This window comes from Diadema setosum, chromosome 1 (genome assembly GCF_964275005.1).
Source record: "Diadema setosum chromosome 1, eeDiaSeto1, whole genome shotgun sequence".
Lineage (NCBI taxonomy): Eukaryota > Metazoa > Echinodermata > Echinoidea > Diadematoida > Diadematidae > Diadema > Diadema setosum.
This window is the reverse complement of record NC_092685.1, coordinates 19,220,557-19,246,476: the sequence shown is the minus strand read 5'-3', so window position 1 is coordinate 19,246,476 and position 25,920 is coordinate 19,220,557. Positions and strand designations below refer to the sequence as shown.

The window sequence follows — 25,920 nt, the reverse complement described above, 5'->3', positions numbered from 1 at the left end:
CTGAGCTGTTGAATCTTGAACACTGTGTTGAATTTCTTTGTCTCTTGAAACAGGCTAAAAATAGAAATGTTTTGATAAACAAAATGGTGGCCATTTTGGGCAACATTTGGTTTTCGCTAAAAACTCACATGGTTTTATTGGTACTTACGTGCTTCTTGATCTCTGAATTTATAAGTATTTCATTGAGTTCCCTATGTCTTTAAAAAATATACATGTGTATTTAGACATTTAAGTGCGTATTGTAGTTACCTAGTTGCAGGGTTATGAGAAGAACAGGAAATGGCAGCCATTTTGTACACCATTTTGGATTATTGAAAGTGCTTAAGTGCTGTATGGGGGTTTCAAAATCTCTGAATAAGTAATATATTTGGTTCCTTGTGACTCAAAACGTATATTCCGACATTCCAACATAATGTGGGACCCACATTTTATTACGATCGCTTTGTTTTAATTTGTTCTTGGATGTCTCAGCCATTCCGAAACCGATTTTCATCAAATCAACTTTGAATTCCTCTTAGTGTCGTGGATAGGTGGTACTTTAGGGGGCTGTGATGATGTGGTGATAGACCCCAGGACTCAAATGAATGAGTGGACGCAGGATTGTAGTTCACTTGACTTTATTGGTGTCAGTAAATCGACACACAAAAAAGAAAACCCTGCAAGAAACAGGAAAACAATCATAAGTTTGTATTCAACATTTCATTTCTTAATAAATTGATCCCCCTCTTTTTGCAATGCAAGAGCACTTCCCAAAATGTGAAAACTATATGTATATATGGTGCTAAATCTACAAATGTAATTACTTTCCATGCAGATCAAGATAGAAGCTATGATGCAATACACAATAAATTGTCTTCAACACTCGTGGACTCACTATCCACACAATTATCTCGAATATCCAAACTTCCCAGGATATTCACAAAACTCTGTAACTCGTTCATCGCCCGATACATGAACTAGTATTGTATCAATGAACTCTAATCAGCCACCATCTAAACTCGCATGTACCATCTAAACATGCACTCGAATAAACAATTTAATCATTACCCCATAGCGACTATCATAAATCATGTACATACCAATAATTACTTCCATGTAAATCTGTTTCAGTTTCTGCATACCGAAAGCTTTCCCCCTTTTTAGCAATAGATAAATCACCAAAAAAACATTCATTGTTGTATCATACACAGTTGCACATTATACACAAAAATGATGAACAATTGCTCATAAATCATTCATGCCTACCCTAAGTCAGGTAGCAACTCGCTCTTTGAAAGTATGAACCCTCATCCTCAGACATGAGAACACCAGTACCGGAGGGCTGAACATCTCACCCATGAACACTAAAAATAAATACAGTAAATTGATTCTTCAGTATACCACTGTACTGTCATAATGTTCATTTAGGAACACAAAGATTCAATTCTCTTCTATCAAACTTTACACAAATTTCTCGATCAACATTACAATCATTCAACTCAAAAAATGAATCAATTATAGATTTACTTGACCATGCTTTGAATACAATACTCATCGAAATTATGATCATTCTATACATTAAAGAATGAAATTATTATAACAACCATTGATTAATTTATAAACTGTCGCCATGTAACATCATTAGGTCATGGGCGCCGCCATCTTGAATAATCTAAACCATGGACGCCGCCATTTTGAACAATCTAAATCATGGGCGCCGCCATTTTGAATTGACTCAAATTAAAACACCCTCCCCCTAAATTCACACTTTGACATATATACCACAAATGATTTCTCAGTTCATATTATTTCCGTGAAAGGAACAAAAATCACGTCAACTCAAATTTCTCCCATTTACATTCCAACGGCCCTATTTATACTGTCATTAGTTTAACTCAAACAAATTTCACCCGACATCTGTCAGTTTTATAACAATGTACACGTGTATACAATTAACTAATAACATATTTTTATACTGTCACAAATCTCTTTCTCTTAATAGCTATAACACAATATAAAGGACTTACAGTTTGTCTTGTCCAAAAGAAACTCTGCCAAACCAAAAGACATCATAACAGGCAGAAAACAGCCAGACTCAACCCATTGCGGCAGGTTGCTTGTCCTAGCTACGGTGCGAGAGTGCGAAGTGAGGTGTGTGTCGTGCAGAGTGCAGTGCAAGTGTCCAAATTTCCCGCGGTACATACGAACAGCACAAAGGGCGCATTCATGTGCAACTCAACCCCTGGAAAATGACTAATATTCATCCGCCTACTGTCCATTTCTGTTTACAGCAAAATTTCACAAAATTATGAAAATTATCCTTCTCACTCCTATTTCTAAACACACCAATCTAACCTTCCATTTTCCAACTACATATACCAAATTACGCATCACAAATAGGGAGTACATTAATTCCAGACACTAATTTCTGATACATCGGTGCATGGTCATCTTGAATACCTAAAGCATTCCGAATTCCTGACTGTGATTACCAAGCACGTTCGACAAAAAGCTCTTTGTAAACAACTCCTGTTTCACAACAACTGTCTAATGAGCTGTAATAAACTCACAATAAAACTAGTAGTTTTCAATAAAGTATTTTCATCACTTTCTCAATTTCCATTTCCCGTCATTAGAATGGCATACTCTGTACCATATCATAAGTGGTTTCTTGGTATCTTGCAAAAAGTGAAAAGCCAAGTCCTCAGCTCCACCAATACTGTACCATCCCTTTAAGGTACTTGCGTGCTTCAACAACTCTTAACATGTATTTTATTGAGTTCTTCATCCTTAAAAACATATATTTAGACATTTAAATCTTGTATTTGGGTTACCTGGTTGAAAAGTTATTTTAAAAAATTCAGAAAATGGCGGCCATTTTGGACGCCATCTCGGATTACGGTACTTGCGTGCGTCAACATCTCTTAATATGTATTTTATTGAGTTCTCCATGCTTGAAAACATATTTAGACATTTAAATTTTGTATTTGGGATGCCTGGTTGAAAAGTTATAAGAATTTCAGGAAATGGCAGCCATTTTGGACGCCATCTTGGATTGCGGAAAATGCTCAGAGAGGATTTATGAGGACTTTTAGTATGTTATTCTAGACATATATCTGGACCTATCCTGAAAAAATCAGCTTGTTACCAAAAATGTCCAGGTTAAAACTAATACTCTTGGACTATTTGGTTAGATACATTACATGTACTTGCCCCGACAAGTGACTGATGTTGAATACTTAATTGTTCTGTGTCTATTTGATCATGTTATCAGAGTTGTAAGAATTGCTTGTGAAGTTGTAGTATGAGGTCAAACAAGAATATGATGTTGAGTCCTGTATTATTATGCAACACATATGTTGCTCAGGATCACCCCCTACTACGGTACTATAAAAAAGGAAATTTTTTGCAGTGTTGAAATTTTCGCGCATTTCCCGCAACCAGAAACTAGCGCGAAAATAAAAGCATGTGAACATTTTTGCTTGCCCTGTGTTCCTGTGCTAGGTGGCTTGATTCTGCGGAATTAAAAACTCTTCTTGCCCGGCCAAGCGCGAAAATTTTGTTGCGCGAAAATATCCACTTTTACAGTATACACACGTAACTGAGTCACACGATTTTGCATTAACCATAATACATTTTTGCTAGAAGTCTCTTTTGGTTGTCTGTAGCTGGGCTTGCTTGCCAAGAAAGTCTGTGTTTTCACATCACTAATGATAGCATCATGGCAGTTTTGTGTAGATGCCTCTGATCAGCCCCATCTGATGATAACATGGGTCCAGATCACGTGGGAGCTGGAGGCTGACCTTTCGTGACATTTATTGTCTCGGTTTATAATCCCGCAGGAAGAGGAAGGAAGCTGGGATCATACATCTGTCGTTAGATGAGAACATGTGGGAACGATAGATATTGGATGTCTCCCATCAGTCCCCTTGTTAGCTGCCGATGAATGTGCAGGCTTGGTCCCAGGGTTGCGAGACCAAGTCTGTAGCATCTAGGAAACATAACCACATATTGGAATGATTTCCTCCCAGGGGGTAAAAGACAGGGGGACTGCAAGAGATAGGGGTGCTTTCGAGAAAGTAATTGGTTGGATGATATAGAGACCTCCCAGCCATTCTGAATTTGGGGGAAAGAATCTGAATTTTGACCATTTCCAGTTCTTGTTTCAGAAGGAGTTTCCTATTTTTCTTGATGATTGTACTATACACTCCTGTGGGAACTGCTCTTCCTTTCCTACTTTTGGGTCAAATCAACCCCATTTTTCAGTAAGAAAGGTCAGGAGGTCTGTATGATACAGTGACACAAGTCTAGCCTCCCCATCTTTGTTCTTATTAAAGTGCCCCACTTCAATGTGCACCATTTGTTTGTACAGAAAAATAAAATCTTGACTATACTGTTTACGCCATATATTTCGGGAGTCTAAATTTTCACGAATCGGGAATTCCTGATGATTTTGCGAGTGGTTAGATTCGCGATCGTGGAGTCCTGTACTGAACGGAGAAATGTACATGCGTACGTAACATTCACATTGGGGATCAGAGTCAATATTTTCGCATGTCTTCAATTTCGCAAAGAGCACCCGACTCGCGAAATTCGCAAAAATAAAAACCTCGCGAAATATTTGGTGTATACAATACCATGTGTCATACAAATTCATTATAAGTATATAATACTAGAGAAGCACTCTGAGAGTGCAGACCTCCACCGAGCAGCTCATTTTTACCACTGATCTTGTTCTTCCATAGAGATTAGTGATTTCCACCCATACTTATGCATGCTGAAAAACGCCTGATTTCCCAATATAGAAGCCTTTTGTTACTTCATCAACTTCCAGCTGCGTGGCGCAGGTGTTGATATTATATTGAAAGAAGTATAAGAAAAAGTAAGAAGTGACTTACATGAAGTGACAGGGGAGACAGGCTAGAGATTAAGGTTTGAAGGTTACTGAAACTTACCTGAAAAATGAATTTTTTGTCAAATCTTCCACAATAACTGTCCGATGGTAGCCATAATTTTGTGTGATAGATAGCTGTTTATTTGAAATTATCTCATGTGTACCAAGAGGGTAACTGATCAATTGGCAATGTCAGTGATTAAGATAAACCTTCATTTAAAAATGGATGAAGGGACCTCCTTGACAGACACTTGTGACTTTATGAGAAGTCTAAGGCATTCTTGTCAACTTCATGTTTTTTACTTTGTTTGTTTGTTTTCTTCTCTGTAATGTTCAGTTTATCCACCCGTGAGATATGTTATCCAATGCCATTGACACTCTTGCACAAACTTATTTTTCTCTCCCAAATGTCTGTTAGGTGAGAAGCCCTACGAATGTGAGATTTGTGGGCGTGTCTTCACCCAGAGCGCCAGCCGTAACACCCACAAGCGGCGCCACCACAGCAGCCTGTCAGACAGCAAGGTTTCACCCATGCTCGACAGTGAGGCCGACATCATGGGAGAGGGGCTGACATCAAAGGGGCGGGGTAGTAGCAGCAGGCATCACTCAAACCACAAGTCTCGGTTCAGTATAGGTAAGTTAAATTCTTCGGCAGTACATGAATAATGCAGAGACTCCAACCCCAAGAATCTCTCAAAAGGAAGATTCTCCTGCCTGGACCCCCTAGCAAATTAGAGACTCTGATTTTGCAAGTATGAGAAAATATTAAGTTCGTGAGTGCACATCACAAGCTCGAAGAACAATGTACCGTGCAACTGAGGTCCTGGGCCTGCTTAAAGCCACAATTTACCATTTGCAGCTAAAAAAAAAAAAAAAAAAAAATATATATATATATATATATATATATATATTTCATGCAGTTGAGTTACTTTTGTCATCATCGTTGTTACATCTCTCTCCACTTTGTTTGATTGTTCTCATTTCTGTACAGAGCGTCTGAAGGACAGCGTGACAGACACCAACATTAGCCAGGCCATTACCGGTATTGACTCCAATGAAGTCCCCTCTGCAGCAGCAACGTGCACTGCTGATGGCTCAGATGATATATCCCTCTCACACTCACTCTTACCAGGTAGCGTCACTTCAACACCCTTCCCCTGAGCCAACTCTCGAAGGAAAATTCAACCCTGATATTATATTGCTTTGTATGGAAACAGAAAAATCAGCTAAGTAAATCAGTGGAAATTTAGGGGAAAAAAGCAGACTCATGTACCAAAAAAGTTATGAACTGTAAAAGTTTAGAGAGTTATATAAAATGGCACCTCTGTGTGTGTCAGCTCTCTATTCGGATCATACACTGAAGTTTACCAATTTTCATTTATGCCTCCGCCAACGAAGTGGCCGGAGGCATTATGTTTTCGGGTCGTCCGTCCATACGTACGTACGTACGTCCGTCCTTCCGTCCGTCCGTACGTCCGTCCTTCCGTCCGTCCGTACGTCCGTCCCGTTTTGTTTTTGTCGATATCTCAAGAACCGTGTGGTGGTTTTACATCAAACTTGGTATGAGGGTATATCCTGGGGGGATAATACTTTGTTTGGATTTTAGGGTCACGGGGTCGAAGGTCAAAGGTCACAGGTTATTTTTTTAAATGTGATTTTCAGGGTATTGGTAAATGCACAGGAAGGATAGTACACTGTTAGCACAATTCCCGCCATGGTGTCAATCTTATGGTAGTGCTCTGATCCAGCACCTTACAATGCAGCACATCTATATGAAGGTCTTGGTTTCACTTTATTCAGACTTCGGGAATTTGTGATGATGCATGCAAAGGAAACAAGCCAAATAGCTCTATCACACACACACACACACACACACACACAAATCCAACTCAATAAATTGTTGATGGTTTTGCAAGCTCTGTTTGATAGCCAACTGTATGTTTTCCATCTGAAGAGGGCTGCATACCTCTACAGAGTTCATAATAACAAGCATTGAGTCATTGAACTGTACATGTCTTTCAAGTATTGTTCAATGGTGTGATCTTTCTCCATTGGCTGGTTCAATCAAGTAGCATACTGTACACATGAATGTATGCCATTCATACATGCATAAAATTTGCTATATATGAATGACTGCAGATCTGACACTGTAACAGAATGGCTGATCACATTTATATATACATTGTATATATTCATATAATCATATATTCATATATTCATATACATATACATATATTCATGTAGTATGGACCTGTTGATCATTTGTGATTATTTGTAATTATTTGTAATTATACAGTTACAGACAAGCCTGATTTCACATAGACCATGTACAAAGTACAGCTGGGCCAAAGGCGGGGCCTAAGGCCGGACCCAAGGCCACGGGCCTTAGCCCGGAATCAGGGGCCCAGAGCCCAAGTGGGCCCAGGCCCAGGGGCCCAGAGCCCAAGTGGGCCCAGGGGGCCCCGGTGGCCCAGGGGCCCAGGGGCTCACGGGACCCAAGGCCGGGCCGAGGCCAGGAGCCTAAGTGCTGGCCCAAGGCAGGGGGCCCAGCCAGGGGCCACCAGACTGAGACCACTAAGAGTACCAGTCATGACTTGCTGTGATAATGATGTGACAGGCCTGTGCATGCACATATTATGTAAATACACTGTACAGGGCTGTGCATATACACTGTACACTAACTTTATACAGTCATGACTTGCTGTGATAATGATGTGACAGGCCTGTGCATGCACATATTATGTAAATACACTGTACAGGGCTGTGCATATTATGTAAATACACTGTACACTAGCTATACACAGTCATGACTTGCTGTGATAATGATGTGACAGGCCTGTGCATACACATATTATGTAAATACACTGTACACTAACTATACACAGCCCAGTCGCTGTATAAATCGCGACAGGGCTGTACCTGAGCAGCCCACAACACAGAGCAAACACAAAGCAAATTTTACAATTGCATTTAGTTGTGATACTTGACATCATTTTTTGTCACCTCAGACGCATCAAAGACAATCTTTATTAATGAGACTTCATACCGTACCTGTTTTCCTGGGGTTATTTGTGGGAATTCTGCGATCTGGGTACTATTCGCAAATCTAACAACATGTGAAAACATCAACTCCTAATCATGTAACGTGCATGTGTACATTTCTGTGTTTACTGCTGTATTCCATGAACATGAATTCAACAACTACTGTTATATCCTGTAATATGAGCTGCCAGGACAAAACTCACATACTCTCTGATTCTGTATAGCAATCACTTTCAAAGCAATGTATTGATACATTTCTGCCAGCTAAAAATTCTTAAATGTTGGTTCACCCATGTGAACGGGTACAGAAACTGAAGCCTAGGTGGTGGGTTAAGCAGAATTGCTGCTGTCCTTGCAGTCCCACTCGTATGTTTTCATGTTAGTCTAATGCTAGTTTGTGGCAATAAGAGAGTGTGCCAAGCAGTTTGCCAAGCAGGGATTCAGCTGGATGTCGAAAGTGATCAGCCATTCTGATACTTGAATTTAACAATACCATTTAACAATTCCATACCACCTAAAACCCCAACCCTATCAAATTCTTTAGAATTTCTGCTATCAAAACAATGATAGGATAATCTGCAGACAAAGTAGATTTTTTCTGTCACAAATCTGCTGTTACTGTGTTATTACCTCCGCCAAGGGGGAAGGTTATGTTTTCGTGACCGTTGGATTGTTTGTTTGTTTGTTTGTTTGTTAGTTAGTTAGTTAGTTTGTCTGTGTGCAAAATAACTCAAAAAGTAGGTAACGAATTTGGATGAAACTTGCAGGAAAGGTTTAGATTGATACAAGTAACGGATGATCAATTTTGGTAGTGATCTGAGAATTTTGGAGAAATTTATGAAGGATTTTTGATATTTTGGCAGGTAGGGTCAATGAACTTGGGAATTCAGGCTGCGCGTATTTGAGGTTTGCATGCGCGCACTAAAGTGCGTGCTCTAGTTTCTGCTAGGGCGAGGCGCGCCGTGTGGCTGAGGGTTTATGACGTAACAAAGGCTTCTATATTGGGAAATTGGGCGACTTTCAGCACACAATGCTATTAGTATGTATGGGTGGAAATCACTTCTATGGAAGAACAAGATCAGTGGTGGAAATGAGCTGCATGCTTGGTGGAGGTCTGCACTCTCAGAGTGCTTCTGTAGTTTTGAATGTCTTCCTCTGTGAAAAATGTGAAATCAGTGAAAGGAAAAAATGTACCTGGTAAATATTAATAGCTGTGCACATTATTCACACATGTACTATACAATGTATGACAGTAGCATATATTCACTCACAAGAAAACACTGATACATGTAAAGGAGTTAAAGAATCAGCAGACATAGTTTTACAAGATGTATTGCAGAGTTCAATTAGTATTAGTATTAGTAGTAGTAATGTAGTAGTAGTAGTAGAAGTAGTAGTAATAGTAGTAGAAGTAGCAATGATAATAATAATGATAATAGTGGCTACTTGTATAGCGCACAGGTCCGCTTTTTAGTGCTCATGGCACTTCATAAATGAAAAGATAGATATAACACATGTTCAAACATGACAACAGAGAAGAAAATGGCAAACAACAACAAACACATACCAGATAAAGAATACAATTGTTCCGAACATTATAGACTGCAATTATAGTCCTCAGTGTGAGAGGAATAGGTAAAGTTTTGAAGTTTGGATTTGAATGCTTCTGTAGATGACAATTATAGCTGTAAACACAGAGAAAATGTTCCAGTTAAAGAGGAACGTAGTCATACAAAGTGTATGTAATTCACATTTTTCAGTATTTTCAATCTTTCATATCCATATGCAATGGGCATAATGGACTCATTTGCATATCATTTGCATATCATTTGCATAGTATGCTATCATGGGGTGTGAAAGTATGCTGAGTGTTTACATATAGGTCATCCACTCATTGTATCTCCCGAACAGAGTTCGGAGGATACTATGGATTTGGCCTCGTTGCGCCGCGTCCGCCGCAGAGATTTTCTTGTGAGCACTCTACTGGCTGCAGTTCTTCTTAGATCATCTTCAAATTTGGCATGAAGATGTGTTATGGTAAAACAAAGACGTCTATTGTTTTTGGTGATGGTGCCCTCACTTGTTCCGTCTTTATACATGAAAAAGTAAATTTAACAGGGTCTGTTTGTGTGTGCGACGCTGGCCTTGCTTCGTGACCAATTTTTTTTATGCCTCCGCCAACGAAGTGGCCGGAGGCATTATGTTTTCGGGTCGTCCGTCCGTACGTACGTACGTCCCATTTTGTTTTTGTCGATATCGCAAGAACCGTGTGGTGGTTTTACATCAAACGTGGTATGAGGGTATATCCTGGGGGGATAATACTTTATTTGGATTTTAGGGTCACGGGGTCAAAGGTCAAAGGTCACAGGTTATTTTGTGAAAAAAAAGGTTGAAAATTCATGTTTTTCTCCATATCTCGCAAATGGTTCAAGGTATCTTCATGGAACTTAGTATATATGCTTGTTCCAATGGGCAGTGATTATCTAGGGAAGTTTTGGGTCATGGTTCAAAGGTCAGGGGTCAAAGGTCAAGGTCAACTCCTCAAAATATCACTACTTTCCTTATATTTATGCAATGCCTGAAGGTTTTTTTTTTTTTACTTGATGTATGCATGTATTACCCGATATATATTCTGTGGGAAGTTTCTTGCCAAAAGGTCAAAGGTCAAAAGGTCAAAGGTCAAGTGAAAGTGTTGAATTGCACTTTTTCCTCCATATCTCAAAAGTAACTCAAGGTATCATCATGAAACTTACATATTTATGCATGTTCAACCTAACAGTGATTCTCTTTGGAACTGTGAGGTCAAAGGTCAAAGGCCAGGTTTAGATAATGCTATTTTCCCATTTGATACTGAAATTATGCTTTTTCTCAATACCTTGAAAATTACTCAAGCATAAACTTATAAAAGGGTCAAAAGTCAAGTAAAAATCATCAGTTCCCCAAATACCTGCACTCTGACATTTTTAATCATTCATCCAAGTGAACATTCAGCACATTTGTGGCAAACCTGTCATTTTAATATTTTGCCAATTGTGTGAAACTCATTACACATTGTCAAGACATTGTACTATAGACCTATTAGGAGAACCATGCATTATGGCGGAGGCATATCAGTCGCCGTAGCGATATATCTAGTTTTTCTCTCAAGAAATGTTTCATTCTGGCGTGTACTTGGTATATGATGACAATTTTGTTTTTGCATGTCCTTATCAGCAGATAAATTCTGTTTGTGCCCAATCTTTGAGAAAAAATGAAAATTAGTGAAATTTTGTGTACGAAACAATAATGAGCTACTTAACACCTTCATAACACAGAGCTGCCACTTTACCTTACCCTCAAAACTTTAAAGAATCTTAACTCTTTGTTACAATTTCATCCCCCTTAAAGATAATAAAAAGTTTTGGTACCTCAAAAATTTCCTTGTCTTAGTTTGTGTTTCAGGTTAAAGTACCTTTCATATAACTAACACTGTGAGACTTACTCGCCCCAAAGTGCTCTTATGTCTTAGTAATCATGCAATTAACTGCGACCAGCAGCCCCATACGCATAGCGTAATCAGGCTTCGCATTGTAGCATTCAGGATCATGACAGATTTAGTATCGTGGGATAAATGTTAACTTAAAATCCCAAAAATTCTTCAATTTGAAGACTTACCAATTAAGGTGAAGTATTGAAAACAGGCTTCGGGCAACGTTTGGTTCTGCCTATAGTCCCCTTCTGTTCGAATTGATGACTGAATGTGACTCGGCCGAGAGGACCTTGGGAGAGCTACATACACCATGTACACTGAATACTACAGCCAGTGCATGCGAACACATCACATGCGCACAAATTCCAAATCCCATATCAACGGATAAGATGTTTGTGTGCACATGCGCTGGCCGTAGTAGTCAGTGTATGCATCGGTCCATGGTGTATGTAGCTCTCCCAAGGTCCTCTCGACCGAGTCACATTCAGTCATCAATTCGAAAAGAAAGGGACTATTGGCAGAACCAAACGTTGTTCGAAGCCTGTTTTCAATACTTCAACTTAATTGGTAAGTCTTCAAATTGAAGAAATTTTGGGATTTTAAATTGACATTTACCCGCGATACTAATTCTGTCATGATCCTGAATGTTACAATGCGAAGCCCCATTACGCTATGCGTATGGGGCTGCTGGTCGCAGTTAGCTATGCGTACAATGGGCTGCACGCTGCTGGTCGCAGTCAGTGGTTTCGTACAATATTTATCGACGCTGTACGGCGACGGCTCTGGTACGAAACCATTATTGCATGATTACTAACACATGAGACCACTTTGGGGCGAGTAATTCTCACAGACAACGTACTTTAACGTGAAACACAAACCAAGACAAGGAAATTCAGGGAAACTTTTGAGGTACCAAAACTTTTTATTATCTTTAATTTTTCTCTGATTTACCCCTCTTATTTTTCTGTCTCATATAAAGCAACATAGTGTTAGGGGATATCCATTTAACGTGTCTACATGTAGTGTTTGTTGTAAAAAGTATTTTGCTTGCTGGCAAACTTCGAGTTCATGAACTCCTGCCCTCTGATATTGAAGACTTCACTGTAACATTTAATTGTAAAGACATCAGCGATGGCTAGAAATCATTCCAAATTATGTAGACAAACTGAAAATGGTTTTGTAACACATCTAGGAAAAGGTGGTTAGTGAGAGATCCCTTACCACATTAAAATCAGTGTAAGACATTTTTTTTTTTTTTAAAATGCCTTTCACCCGAAGGATGCTGGAGGCGTTATGTTTTCAGGCTGTTTCTCATGTTCCAAATGAGCCATTCTGCCATCAAAATATCTTCTTTTTTTCGAGTCTTTGGTAGTTAATGCTTGACACTGTGGTATGAAAAGACGATTATGTGATTACCAGTAGGTTTCTCTCTTTCTTTCCAATTCTGGTAAATGGATATGCAAGTTGTAATGCTGAAATAAGTATAATGGACGTATGGATGCACTTACATCGTGGCAAATGATTTGTCACATGGTAGACCAAAGAGGTAGATTGGTGGACAAATGGGAAAATGTGTATGAAATTGTATTTCTCATTCAAGAAAGCAAGAGGTATAGAGTAGTTTTCAAATGTTTAGGCAAAGTATTTGAAAAACAAAATGGTGTGCATCTATAAAGCATGAACATTATTGAGACATAGCACAATGTTTAGACTGGTGTCAGGTGGCATACAAAATTTGTATGAATTGAGATAACCTTTCCTTGTGCATAAAAATGTTAATCAGTATCTGGACCCACTGTGTGACAATTACAGAACCAATTACCATCATAGTTGTTGTTTTTCTTGTTTGGAATCTCCTCCTCCCAACACTCAGGACTAGGCCCCAGTGATGCTTCAGTACATGGCCCCCTGGAGAAATCTGATTCGCAGGACGAATCCTCAGGCTTTCATCTCTCTCAGCACCACCAGCACTCCATCCACAGCATGGTGAGTGGAACGCATCACCACCCTCATCACCACGGTGATGATGTGGAGGATCACCATCACCATCGCCATGGCGACGACCATCACCAACATCACCACCATCACCACCACCACCACCAGCACCAGCCACCAGAGACGGACAGCATGGTGTATGAGGGACCGTCCCTGCTGCAGTCGGACCTGGACCACACTGGTCCCCATGTGATGGGCGTGGCAGATGATCCTCCCTCGGTAGGCCAGGGGTTGCAGTATCCAGATGATATCTGGGGAGGACAAGAGTCACTGAGCAGACACATCATGGAGTGCACCTGACCAATGGCACAGCTAATTCTAACTTTTTCACGAATGAAGTGTGCTAGTCACTACAAACAGAGATTTTTATACTTAGTGAAAACCTATAATAAAGGAGGTAATTGTTTTAATGTTGATACATGTTCTCCCCTTCCATGAAATGGTTGCTTTTTATTACCTTTTTTTTTTTTAATGTCCACTAGTATTCTTGTGGAGACTCAATGGAGATACTCTGCACATCAGAATGTGAGCAAGAGATGAAATAACCTAAGAGACAAAGTTGAATTGAAATGAAAGCAGTAAATCAGTGATCTCTTGAGTGAAACCTGACAACAAAGAAAGGGAATTCAACCATAAGACTGTTGAGAAATCATCAAACATTGTGTCAGAAAGCCAACTTAGAAGAGACATTATGGTGGAGTAATTGTGATACCACTTTTTCTGATACTCTGTAAAAAACGCTAACAGCATTACTTTCAAGCTGAGTACAGACAGAAATGTTTTCTCTGAAAAGAGGTGCACTTATTTGTATGTTGTGCTCTTCGCAAGCAGGGAATTTTCAACAAAAGTGATGTCGCAATTTCTGTGTTTCTGCAAGATGCAGATTGACTTTTTAACACTAGTAGACTTTCTTTCTGAGTTGTTGCAATGTGCAGGTGCTTGGTGTTTTTTTTTTTTCCCAGTGGACTTACATACACAAAATTTCCATAATACCGATGTAAAAGGATGGGGAGGGGGCTACAAAGTGGCATGGGTCAGGAAAGACTGAGATGACCACTGGAGATGACCAGATGTGAGATGTTAGTATATGGTTATGACCCATGAGGGTGACTTGTACACAGATACCTGGTATTTACTGCTTTAGGATTCAGAGTGCAAAGTACTGACTCAGGATGATTCTGACTAGCATCGGTCAGGAGTTCTGGCATCCTGGTTGGAATCTCAGCTGGTCAATAATTTGACCCTCAATAATTTGACCTCATCAATATTTCAAATTTTGTAATCTATCCAGCCATAACCCCCTCCCCCCCCCCCCCCAAAAAAAAAAAAAAAAAAAAAAAAAATAATAATACTGTATAAGCTGTTATTTTCACTTACAGATATTTTCGCAAATTAGAAGGTCACCGACATCTTCGCGAGTTGACACTAACGCTATCTTGCATGCATTGTTACTCTAGTGTATGGCGACATTTTCGCGTGTTGTTAAATTCGCGATCCAACTGTGATTCGCGAAATTCACGAAAATTAAACCCTAGCGAAAATAGCCACTTATACAGTAATAATAATAACAACAAATAAATAAATAAGTGAATTCCTCTTTGGATTTTGGTTATGAACTCATGAATAAATGAAAGGTGTTGAAAATAGATTTGTAGACTTGATTCTAAAAATATCAATGGCCAACAACAAAAATAAGGATAAAAGTGAGGAGAGCACCCAACATATGTTTCCAAGACTGTCCATTCCAAATTTGATTTGCTTTGTCCTTTGTTCCACATGTTCTTTTCTTGTATTTCAGATACAGATATTATACAAGTTATTGGTGGCAAAAAACATTACACCAAGGTTTATTATTCATTTGTTCTTCTTTTTTTTGGGGGGGGGGGGGGGGGGGAGAGGAGGGGGTTTGACAACCGGCAGCAACATGTGGTGCTAAGCCATAAAGGAATGACAGATTAAGGCAGGAGGCAAAAACTTTCCTTGCAACTGATTGACAAATTGCCCTACATAAGAATTTCATGAATTTTAAAAACTTTCCTGTTGTGACACACTCAACCATTGCTGCCACACTGATTAAATTTTACAATCTATACTCAGCCAGTTAGGTGGAAATCAGATGTCTGCATTTCAGATTTCTGGCTTTCATTTTACTTTTTTATATTCTAAGGAATCTGTAAAAACAATGAGCATAAGAGTGATGCTGCAATGCTAGTTGAACTGAGAACCTCGTAAAAAGCATGTTTTTGTTTTGTTTTTTCTTATGTAATGTTACAGTGAGAAGTAGATGATATTTAAGGCCTGGTGCTGAAATTGTGCAGTTGAGGAATTTGGTGGTGAATGTGAGCTTCTTGTGGGAGAGACTGCTTAAACAACTTGACATGGTATTGAGGTAAAACAAAGTACACTGTAATAAGATAAGGTCCAGTTTCAGACAAAATAGACGGGACCGTGCTTAAGCTGCGTTTACACCATGTTCCCTGCGGCCACGGCAGCCTCATTTGTCTGAAACGCAGTGCACCATGGGTAGACAAGACATTCTCCTGTATTTCCCCCCCCCCCCCCCCCTTCGCATTCTACTCTTGTTCGTTCCAGTCCTTGCCCTGGTGAACATATAGCTATCAGACGCTGTTCTCATGGCGTCTGGTCAGGCTAGACTATCATTATTTTCAGTCGCGTCCCACTACGTACAGCCTCCAAGTCTTGTTATAGCCTATTATGTGCCGCCCCGTTTTGTTGCGTTCACCCCGTTTTATTACAGCGTACAAAATTCCTCATTAGCGTTGGGACTGCCGTGCCAAATTTTTTTACTGTCTAAAAATCTGACACGGCATCCACGGCAATCACGGCCTGTCCTGTTTGCCTATCCCATCTCACCACGTCATTTTAAGTCCCATCCCATTTTGTCCAAGGTGGCCTAAAACGGGGCTGCCGTGGTTGTGGGGCACATGGTGTAAACGCAACTTTACTCTTTGTGATGCACATTGAATTATATGTTTGATATCAGACTAGAGTTGTGCAGAAATTGTTTCACTTCCTGTCCTCTGTTTTTGTCATCTGTTGCTGAAATGTCACCGAATATGAAAATATATATGCTTAGATGCATTTGCTCGCATACAGGTATGCTTTCTCTTTTGGGTAAATTTTTCTACATTTCTGACAATTCAGTAGAAGTGTGGTATGAGTTTATCGATAGACTGAATTTATTGTACATCAAATCATTATCATTATGCATTTAATTGTTTTATTTTACATTACACCGACTGCTTAGAACACCCAATTAAGTTATTTTTATAATTCTTAATAGGTTTGACAACCAAAGTTTGCTACTACACTTGTGTAATCTTGCCTGATATAGTGGGAAGGAAATGAAAATGTGGGAAAGATGAATAATGTGTTTATGTGTTAAGCTGTCATGAATTCGAAAATCACAAGAAATAGTGACTTAGTGGAACAGTAAGCCAGCTTGTTCAATTTGTGGAAAGTTTTGATATACCAGCCATGAGAGGCAATCTGATTGTAACAGTTGTCATGTTTTTGTTGATTTTTTTTTTCTTTTTTTGAATGACTCAAAGGGATTGTGAAAACTCAGTAGTTATGATATCTGTCTAGAGAGTGGATCAATCTATGCAGTAACATTGTTATTTGTTTTTAGTGTAAGATACTTTTGCGAAAGGAAGTCTATATGTACACTCCAGAGAGCCGTAAGAAGAAAGGTATATTGATGTTTATGAGTGGATTTCTTTTATATACTTTCAAACTTGTCATTCACTTTAAGTGCTACTTGATTTACTTTCAGTTTTCATAACCTTGCCAATCAACTCATGCAAAATGTTCACCAGAAAGCACAATGGCTAGATGTCGAAAAATGAAAAAAAAAAAAATTTGAAAATTTCAATATGGAAAAGTGCAAATATGCCTGAACAATCTATGATGTGTAATCCAAAATGAAATAACCATTAGTAATATGTTCACACCATTCCTTCTGTTTGTAGAAAGTCGTCCTGTAGCTAACATTCCACTTGCACCCTACTCACCCATCCCGCTGACAAAAAAAAAAAAAAAAAAAAAAAAAACATGAAAAGAAAGACAGAATATTGTCCTGCTTGACAGCATTTCCATTGATTTAGATTTCCATATTGATTGCAGGATGCTTTTCAAATGAGCATGCCCATGGAGTGCAGACAAATCTTTTGCCTGATGCATGCAGTGTTCTAGAGTGAAAAGCTGTGATAGATTGCAGCAAAGACGATATGACAGCAATTAATTGTATTCATTGCTCTGTAAGAACCCCAAGTGAACCATTATTATTATTGAGCCTTTTCATGCAGACACAAGAAATGCCATGGCAGTGAAGTAATGTAAAAGTGGAAATTTTGATGGTGTACAAATATTCGTGCAATTCATGCAACCAGAAACTAGTGCGAAAATAAAAACGTGAATATTTTTGCTTGCTATGTTTACTACTAAATGATGTCTTACTAGTCTGTGAAATTAAAACACATGAAATTCATCTTACCCAGCCAAGTGCGAAAAATTACTCACCCAAAATATTCACCTTTACAGTATGCTATGAGAGGGAGATTTGTTAGAGGTTGTAACAACAACCTCAACTAAATGAAACATTTGACTGATTTGTAAGAATGAGTAATAACTATCTTTCATATGAATGTAAGAGTGATATTTGTTTGGTCTTGGCTATGATATTGTTCTAGTTTATCGTGTCTTAGTATAACATGAATTCCCAGAACTCTCTAATCAATATGAAGTGATTATCTCATAGGAAATATTATTCCTGCTATTGAAAGAGGGAACATCATTTGCAGTGGAAATGGCAAGAATTTGTCTCTCTGTCTCCCCTAATTTGCGTTAACCAGTTGTTGCCATGCCAGGCCAGCTTTAAATGAGCCTCAGGCAAACTCAATTTTTTATCACGAAGAATAATTATGTTACTAAACTTGTCAATTCTATGAGAAGGTATTGTGGCTCCATGGATGTAACCATATAATTTTGCATCGTGCAGTCTGCAGTTCAAGTCCTTCAACAGCATCAAGAGAGGCCAAATTCTGTTTGAGAATTTGAGAGCTCGAATTGTATTCAGCTCAGATGAAATGTGACTTCATGAGAGTAAAACTTCATCTGTGTATCTACTGTTCATCCCTTTATTTCAAAACTACACAACTGTGATTTTTTATTTCAATTACAGTAAAATCTGTACAGAAAAAAAAAATACAGAAGAAATGAGGCATGATGTAAGTAAGAGGTGTGATGTAGGAAAATAGTGTGTGACTTTTGGTATGTAGAATTCATCATTCTGTGTACTTTGTAAGGTGTTTGTGTGTCTTCTTCAGATTAGAGATGACATGGTGTATAGAGGAATGAACTACTGCACTAAATATGCAGATTACATGTACATTTGATGCTTCTAGAAGTGTGGGTGTGGTCCAAAGAGGGCCATTAATGATAGACACAATATCAGCATTCTGGTAGTTTGATTGCAAATGTTCTTAAGCTATTGACATTGTATCCACTGTATGATGATGACCTACACATCATTCCAAACTCGAGTTATGCCACCTTTTATCATTTTTATCCTCTAGCATATATATTTAGCAAGCAGTAGCATAGTTTGTTTTGCATTTGTATCAATCTCACCCGTTGGAATGAAAGCAACTCAATCATTATCTTTGTACCTTACCTGCATTAAGTCAATCTTTTTGCAGATCTCTTAATCAAGTTGCCAAGACAGCAGCACGTAAGAGTGCAGACTAAACATTATGTGTACTACATGCATGGCTCAAAAATGGTGAATGTTTTTCTTGTGTCATAGCTATGCAAGTCCCGTGTCGGAAGGGGAAAAATGTCTAAACTGTGTGTTAGGTGACTCTGAACAGTTTTAGAGGCTGTGTACTGAGTGCTTAGACCAAACCATGTAAATTTAGAATGTGTATAGTATGCCATGCTCTATGATCTACAGGTGTCCACCTGCATTACTGTGTGATGTTGGGATTCCAGTTGGCTCCATTGATATGATCCCCCCCCCCCCCCCATGGAGAAAAAAAAAAAAAAACTTTCCACATTTTCAATTCTGTAGGTGTAAACTACATGGAAATCAAAGCTCCCACCTCATGTAGAAATTAGTCAAACCTGAGTGTTTGGAGCAGTGCAGCCATGTTTTCACTGAATCAGATCTACTGTAAAAGTCGAAATTTTTGTGGTGTTGAAATTTTTGCACACTTCATGCGACGAGAAACCAGCGCAAAAATAAAAGCACACCAATATTTTTGCTTGTTATAAGTTCCAGTAATTTATGTCTTGATTTTGCGGAATTAAAAACATGCAAAACTCATCTTAACCAGCTAAGCGCGAAAAATTTCTCATGCGAAAATATCCACCTTTACAGTACCATATCTTTTGTCATACCACCAGTTGTTGATGGTTTTCCCTATGTAATTGAAGTGAATGTGGTAACTCTGAAATTATTTATGCAATGCTTAAAGTGTATCGAGAGTCAGGTAGGTAGTTGCTTTATATGCATTTGGTACTATATTGATAAAAATGCCCTGTTTCAGTAGATGAGTTATTGTTAGGCTCTGTTATTGCACAAAATAGTGAGATATTATTAGACTTGTTTGTGATGATAGGTAAGGTACGTGTATAGCAATATAGTCACTTTGTTCTATAAATTGAATTGAATCGAATATTTGTGTATGCTGATCATACCACAAGATTCACTTAATGAATAGAGACTTTGTATACACTGTATACAAATGAAAGGCATGCAATACCAAAATGTGAGAAAAATTTCCATTCAAATAATTATCATGGCATATGAGTACATGTATGTCGGTTAAAGGAAATGTAGTGAAATCAAGAGGCAGTGAAATTGCCAGCTTTGGCAACCTGTTGAAATGCTTTGACCACATTATTTGGCCGCCTGCAACCCTCAAGCGAGCCTTGCCCATTGCTGTGATCAATAGCTTTAATTCAGCTGAAGTTGCAAGTTGAGCAGTCGGAACCCTGGTGAAGGTAGTCAGGCGGAATAGCTTGCAGTGGAATATTAAGTAGCCTTTTGCAAAGACAGCTCGCCGTAATTTGAAGACACGCACACAGAGAGCAGTGGACTAGCACACACAGCGTGCGAGCTGGGAGCGTATATCCAATCGCTCTGTGTGTGCCGAGTCCACTGCTGGCTGTGTACGAGTCCATTGCGAGCTGCCATTGCAAGAGGCTAAATATTAAGTGGATTGCTTTCTGTGAAAGTGAGGTGTATAAAGAGCACTGCCTATTTGTCTCAGATGCGTCTGTCGCTGCAGTAGATGGTGCAAGAGATAGAGATGGCTGCTTTCTTCTGCAGGATTCGTCCTTGAGATCAGTGTCTATGTGCAGACCTTGCCATATTTATTTTTGTAGATCATTCATTTTGCCTCAGATTGATGGTGTATTTGCGTCACTCTGAGTGTTCCACCTTGTATCATCTAGTCCATATTCAGAGCTGGCACCTAACCACACTTTGTGTTCAAATTAGTTTATCTATTCAGATTAAAGACAAATACCAACAATGACATTGCTGGATTGCAGTATTTCTCATTTTTTGTGTGTTCATTTTTGCAGCATACATGTACTTCTAGAATGCTGACTGACTGTGACAACCACTAGTACTGTGGGTCCATCACTCCCACACAAATGTGCTATCCACCAGCTTCCAAATACCCTTGAAATGTCATTGGGATTATGGCACATCAAATTTGCATCCCTCAAATGCGTTGCACCTTTGAAACATATCTAAATTGGCGTACAGCTGTATTTTGTTATGATTATCAAGTGCAATACCCTAAATGGTGTTAGTGATAAATGCCCCTTACACTAATTGGAAAACAGCAAAATAACACTTTCTTAAGATTGGATAGGGTATTCAATCAAATAGATGTTATATTTTATACCTGTATAAGTCACAATACAGTGGACTCCTGTTATAAGTCCTCGGGACCAGCAGTTCTCTTTGTTATATTGCAGTTTCATTATGATCGAACCGATAAACAATTAAAAAAAAAACATACAGCGGATAATGTTGCGGTCTAAATTTTTACTTCATTGTAACTGGAATTTCGTTATAACTGTGTTCGTTGTAACGGGAGTGCACTGTACTGACATCAAGTAGTAATTGTCAAAAACATATTTTGTGAAATAAGACCCCTATACGGTGATTAAAAGAAAAAAAACACACCCCTTTTTTTAAGGAAAACATCAACGACGATGTATGTATAAAACGGACCCTTTTTATGCCTTTTTGTGTGGATGCAGGTGCGTAGCATGTCGGTGGAGAGTGACCCCCACTGTGGTGGCAACACAAGCAGATGAAGGATGCAAGCAATCTGTGTATGCTGTATAATATACAAATTGTGAATGGTCACGAGTGCAATGGTACAAGATTTCGCACAAGGTGAAAGATGGAGGGGCTCTATTCAGCGAGGTGAAGCCGAGTTGAATAGTGTGACTCATCTTTCACCGAGTGCGAAATCTTGTTCCATTGCACGAGTAAAGACCATGCACTATTTGTTTTATACAAAACCTCGAACGTCATCAGATTTGGTACTCACAAATTCTTGAATTTAGCACAGAAATGGCAACCATTTTCCGTTAAAGAAGAATGAGTAGCCTCACAGTTGCTGTCACCGTGTACGTACGTATGCGAAACAAAGTTGTTTACAAAAATGAGTGACATAAGTACGCGCTTGCAAGCACGCTTGTAATTGTTGAGTGTGCACGGCGCATTTTTGTTTATTGTGACATCAGAGCCGTGCAATGGAACTTTTTGCTCAAACAAAATTGCATGCTGAGACAGCCAGAGCGTGCAATGGAACTTTTCACTGAATGTCACGTGATGGGCAGTCGACCAACCAGATAGCTACATTCTAAATAGGTGTTGTATAATATGCGCTGTACCTGCTGCCTTGCAGAGTAGAACGGTTCCTTGTGTGTGTGAAAAGTGTATGGCCGTCAAGATCATAACAACAGGTACAACAAGATAAGCATATCATATGCTGTACAACCAGATAGCTGAAAGTCCATACTCTAAAGATATAGACTCTGATAGTGCTGATGATAAAGACAGATATACACTGTATGAGAAAGAAATATCCTCACAGAAAGCATGCACAAGTTGTGTAATTACTGATTATGTTTCATTTCTTCCCCCCCCCCCCCTGTATTTTCTTGAGTGATAAAAAGCCTAGTTAGACTCGAGTTGGGTTACCCTACTTTTGAAGGATGGAAAAAGTTATAATACATAGTACTCACTTTTAGATACCCCATGTGCATGGTTTTCTGACTGTACATTTTTAAATGTAATTTTATGGTAAAGTCAAAGATGGATGCATGTAATGTAACTGGTATGTTGCCTCAGGTGGTAGCATATGTGCTGTGCTCCTAAATGTAGCATGTGAAATGATCATTTACAGTATGTCCAGGGAAATTTCAGGAAGCCTTATTTACTCAGAACATGGTTAGAAGAACATGGTTAGAAGTGGCATGGACAATCCAAATTGATCAACTTTGACCGTTGGTGGGCTTACTGTGACGAAAATGAAAACAAAGAAATCATGCTCTTTTTTTTTTTAATGCCATATAAATCAAAATGTGTCATTTAGTCTGCTTGCCTTCTTTGCTTGTACTCATTGGAGTGCCATAAAAAGGGAATCAGCTGCTTATATGTGACCCACAAAATGAACACACATACAAACACATGCGTGCCTACACACATGCACATGCGTACATAGGGTCCTACACTCACACGCACACACACACACATAACACACACACACACACACACACACCACTTTAACTACAGCAACAACAGCAACAAACAGTTTTAATGTTGGACACTTTTATGCAGTAAGCCGTTCCTTTGTGAAACTATTTTTGAAAGATAATAACTCGCAGTCGAAATTTTTCCATGAATCACGTTTACAAAAATATTATTGTTGATTGTAGGCCCTATAGTTTTGGTTGAGATTGGGCTTCAGGTTTCCAACTTTTTTGTGAAATAATGCAAAACCTCTTATGAAATATGAAAGAACATACAATTCTAAGAGGAGTTCATTTGATGAAAATTTGTTTGAAATGGCCGAGATATCCAGAAATAAAGAGGCCCTGACAAAAGTAGGGACCCATCTTTTGTTATAGGACCACTTCTTTATTTTACTTTGTTTTCGGATATCTAAGCCATTTCAAAACTGGTTTTCATCAAATAAACTTTGAATACCTCATAGAATTGTATCCTCTGATATTTCATATGTGGTTTTTTATCTCCCCAAAAGTGCATGAAAATATGAATCCCCATCTCAACCAAAACTATACCATCCCTTTACTTTGTGTATTTGTGTAAACACATGATCATGTATTCTGTCTGGTGCTCACACCATCACAGACATGGCAGTGTGTCAGTCTGCACTGTTTCTTGTGTCTGCATTAGTCCAAGCATCTTTCTCATGAGAGCTGAAGGGTTGTATCTACAGTCGCTACTAGCAACCTTTTGGAGAGCTCATTACCATCAAGTGTTTGTTTCTTGTCCGCTTCCTTCATTTCCAAAAATTATACTCAGCACAAAAGTGTGAGCCCTTATGAAGTCAGCATAGGCATATATGAGCTACAGTAAGCAGTGTTGTTGACAGAAAGGATTTTTATATTGATGAATGCTAATTGTACAGGATTAGGGATATATGAAAACTTCTTTGGACCGATAGAAACTACATGCACCAGAACTTTGTTGTTATTTTGGCTATGCGAGTGTATCCATTCTGCACCCTATAAATATCAATACATAATAACATTCTCCTGTAATGATGTTTTTATTCCATACTTCAATTTACAATGTACATGTGTACAATCATTTTAGCACGTATGGGATCTGTTGTTTAAGTAAATATGAAACCTAAATCTATCACTAGTCCTCTGCCATACATGTATTACAACCATTACCAGTGGCGGATCCAGAGGGGGGTGCACTGGGCACACGCCCCCTCTTTAATTGCTTTTTAAAACAAAAGAAATAAAGAGAGAAAAATGAGATGAAACCTGGAAGTAGCACCAGAAATAGTTTGCGCCCCCCTTTACGAAATTCCTGGATCCGCCCGATTACTATAGCAGTGTAACTTGTGCACTACACGACATGACAATCCGCATGTACATGTACCTTGCAGTGATGCATATATAGCCCTTCATCATAATCTGGAGCAGCAGTGGACCCACCCTGTCTGCAGGGACAAGCTTTGGTTATTGGCTGCTTGTAGAACCTTGGCCCAACCTTTACTTCCGCCTGATGCCTTTCGGAGATCTTACCAACAGACCATCGTCTCTGTGGCACAATGCCGTCTCATCAACAGAAGATGGTTTGGTGTTTGTGGTTTGAAGTTGCTTCGGACTTGACTTGTCCTATAGTTAGAGGATTCCCTCAACATCTACCAGTTTGATCGATTGGATTTCATCATTTAGTAGTTATTCACCAAGAATCCCTTTTAGGATCTTTCACGCTGTCCTTATTTAATTTTTCTTGTGCTGCCCCATATATTTACAATTCTACTCTCTCTCTCTCTCTCTCTATATATATATATATATATGTATATATATATACTCCTAGATGGGTCATTTGGAAGACATTTCCATTTGTTTTATATGCAAATTTATTATTACATGTTCAATGGCAGTTTACGCAATGGAGACACGAAAATTGTCTCCTTAATGACCAGTTGTCTCCCTAATGAAGACACTTCCCCCCAACATGTCTCCCTAAGGTGCCAACTAGGGATATATATATATATATATATATATATATATATAAATATATGAATATACATCAAGAATTTTGTAGGGTGTAATCTCTTTCATATATTACACATAATATACACTGTATCAATTATATAAATAAATATATACATGTGTGTATATATATATATATATATATATATATATATATATATATATATATACACACATATATATATATACATATACTGTACATATATATGCCTACATATATATATATATATGCATGTTCGCAAGGCTCCGTTTGTGGCTGATGACATGTTGCGGCATAAAGCACTCCTTATCATAATGCTAGACTGATGGGATAGTAGGATATGTGATCAAATAAACAACCGGGATTTTATCACACGATGAGTCTTCTGTGTCCATGTCTCGTGTGTTGATAGAGATCTGCACTGCTCGAATCTGCCACACTTTGTTGCAAGAGTTCTGTGTACTCTTCTGGAAAACTACTGAGGTTGTGCAGCACATTCATCAACCGCAAATGAGTGATTTCAGACAGGATAAGCATCTGGTCACTGTTCAAACATGACCTTTCATAATTTGAAAAAAAAAAAAACTCTTGCCAGGGAAGAAGGGGAGTGAATTGCTACGACATTTGAAGCTTTGCATCTTATAGGGGCATTCCAGACAATTTTCATTTCACGCCATGGAGTTCATAATTCAACAGCTCCATGTAGACCTAAAGATTTGTGGAATTTATTGTGGTCATTGAGCAGAG

At 38.7% G+C, this 25,920-nt stretch overlaps 1 protein-coding gene and 1 long non-coding RNA gene across 2 annotated transcripts in view; one reads left to right on the top strand and one right to left on the bottom strand.

The window, feature by feature from the left end:
- LOC140227913 (uncharacterized) overlaps positions 1-13,840 on the top strand; it is a 34,553-nt gene extending 20,713 nt beyond the window's left edge. The window contains exons 6-8 of the mRNA XM_072308297.1: positions 5,292-5,507; positions 5,865-6,005; positions 13,258-13,840. Coding sequence (XP_072164398.1) covers positions 5,292-5,507; positions 5,865-6,005; positions 13,258-13,679 — 779 coding nt within the window. The 3' untranslated portion in view covers positions 13,680-13,840. The remainder of the gene's footprint in view (positions 1-5,291; positions 5,508-5,864; positions 6,006-13,257) is intronic.
- LOC140227907 (uncharacterized) lies at positions 601-2,539 on the bottom strand. Its single transcript, XR_011901064.1, has 2 exons — positions 2,007-2,539; positions 601-1,343 (listed from the first exon to the last, which is right to left on the bottom strand). It is a non-coding gene; the product is annotated as an uncharacterized lncRNA (long non-coding RNA).
- Positions 13,841-25,920: the final 12,080 nt, after the last annotated feature.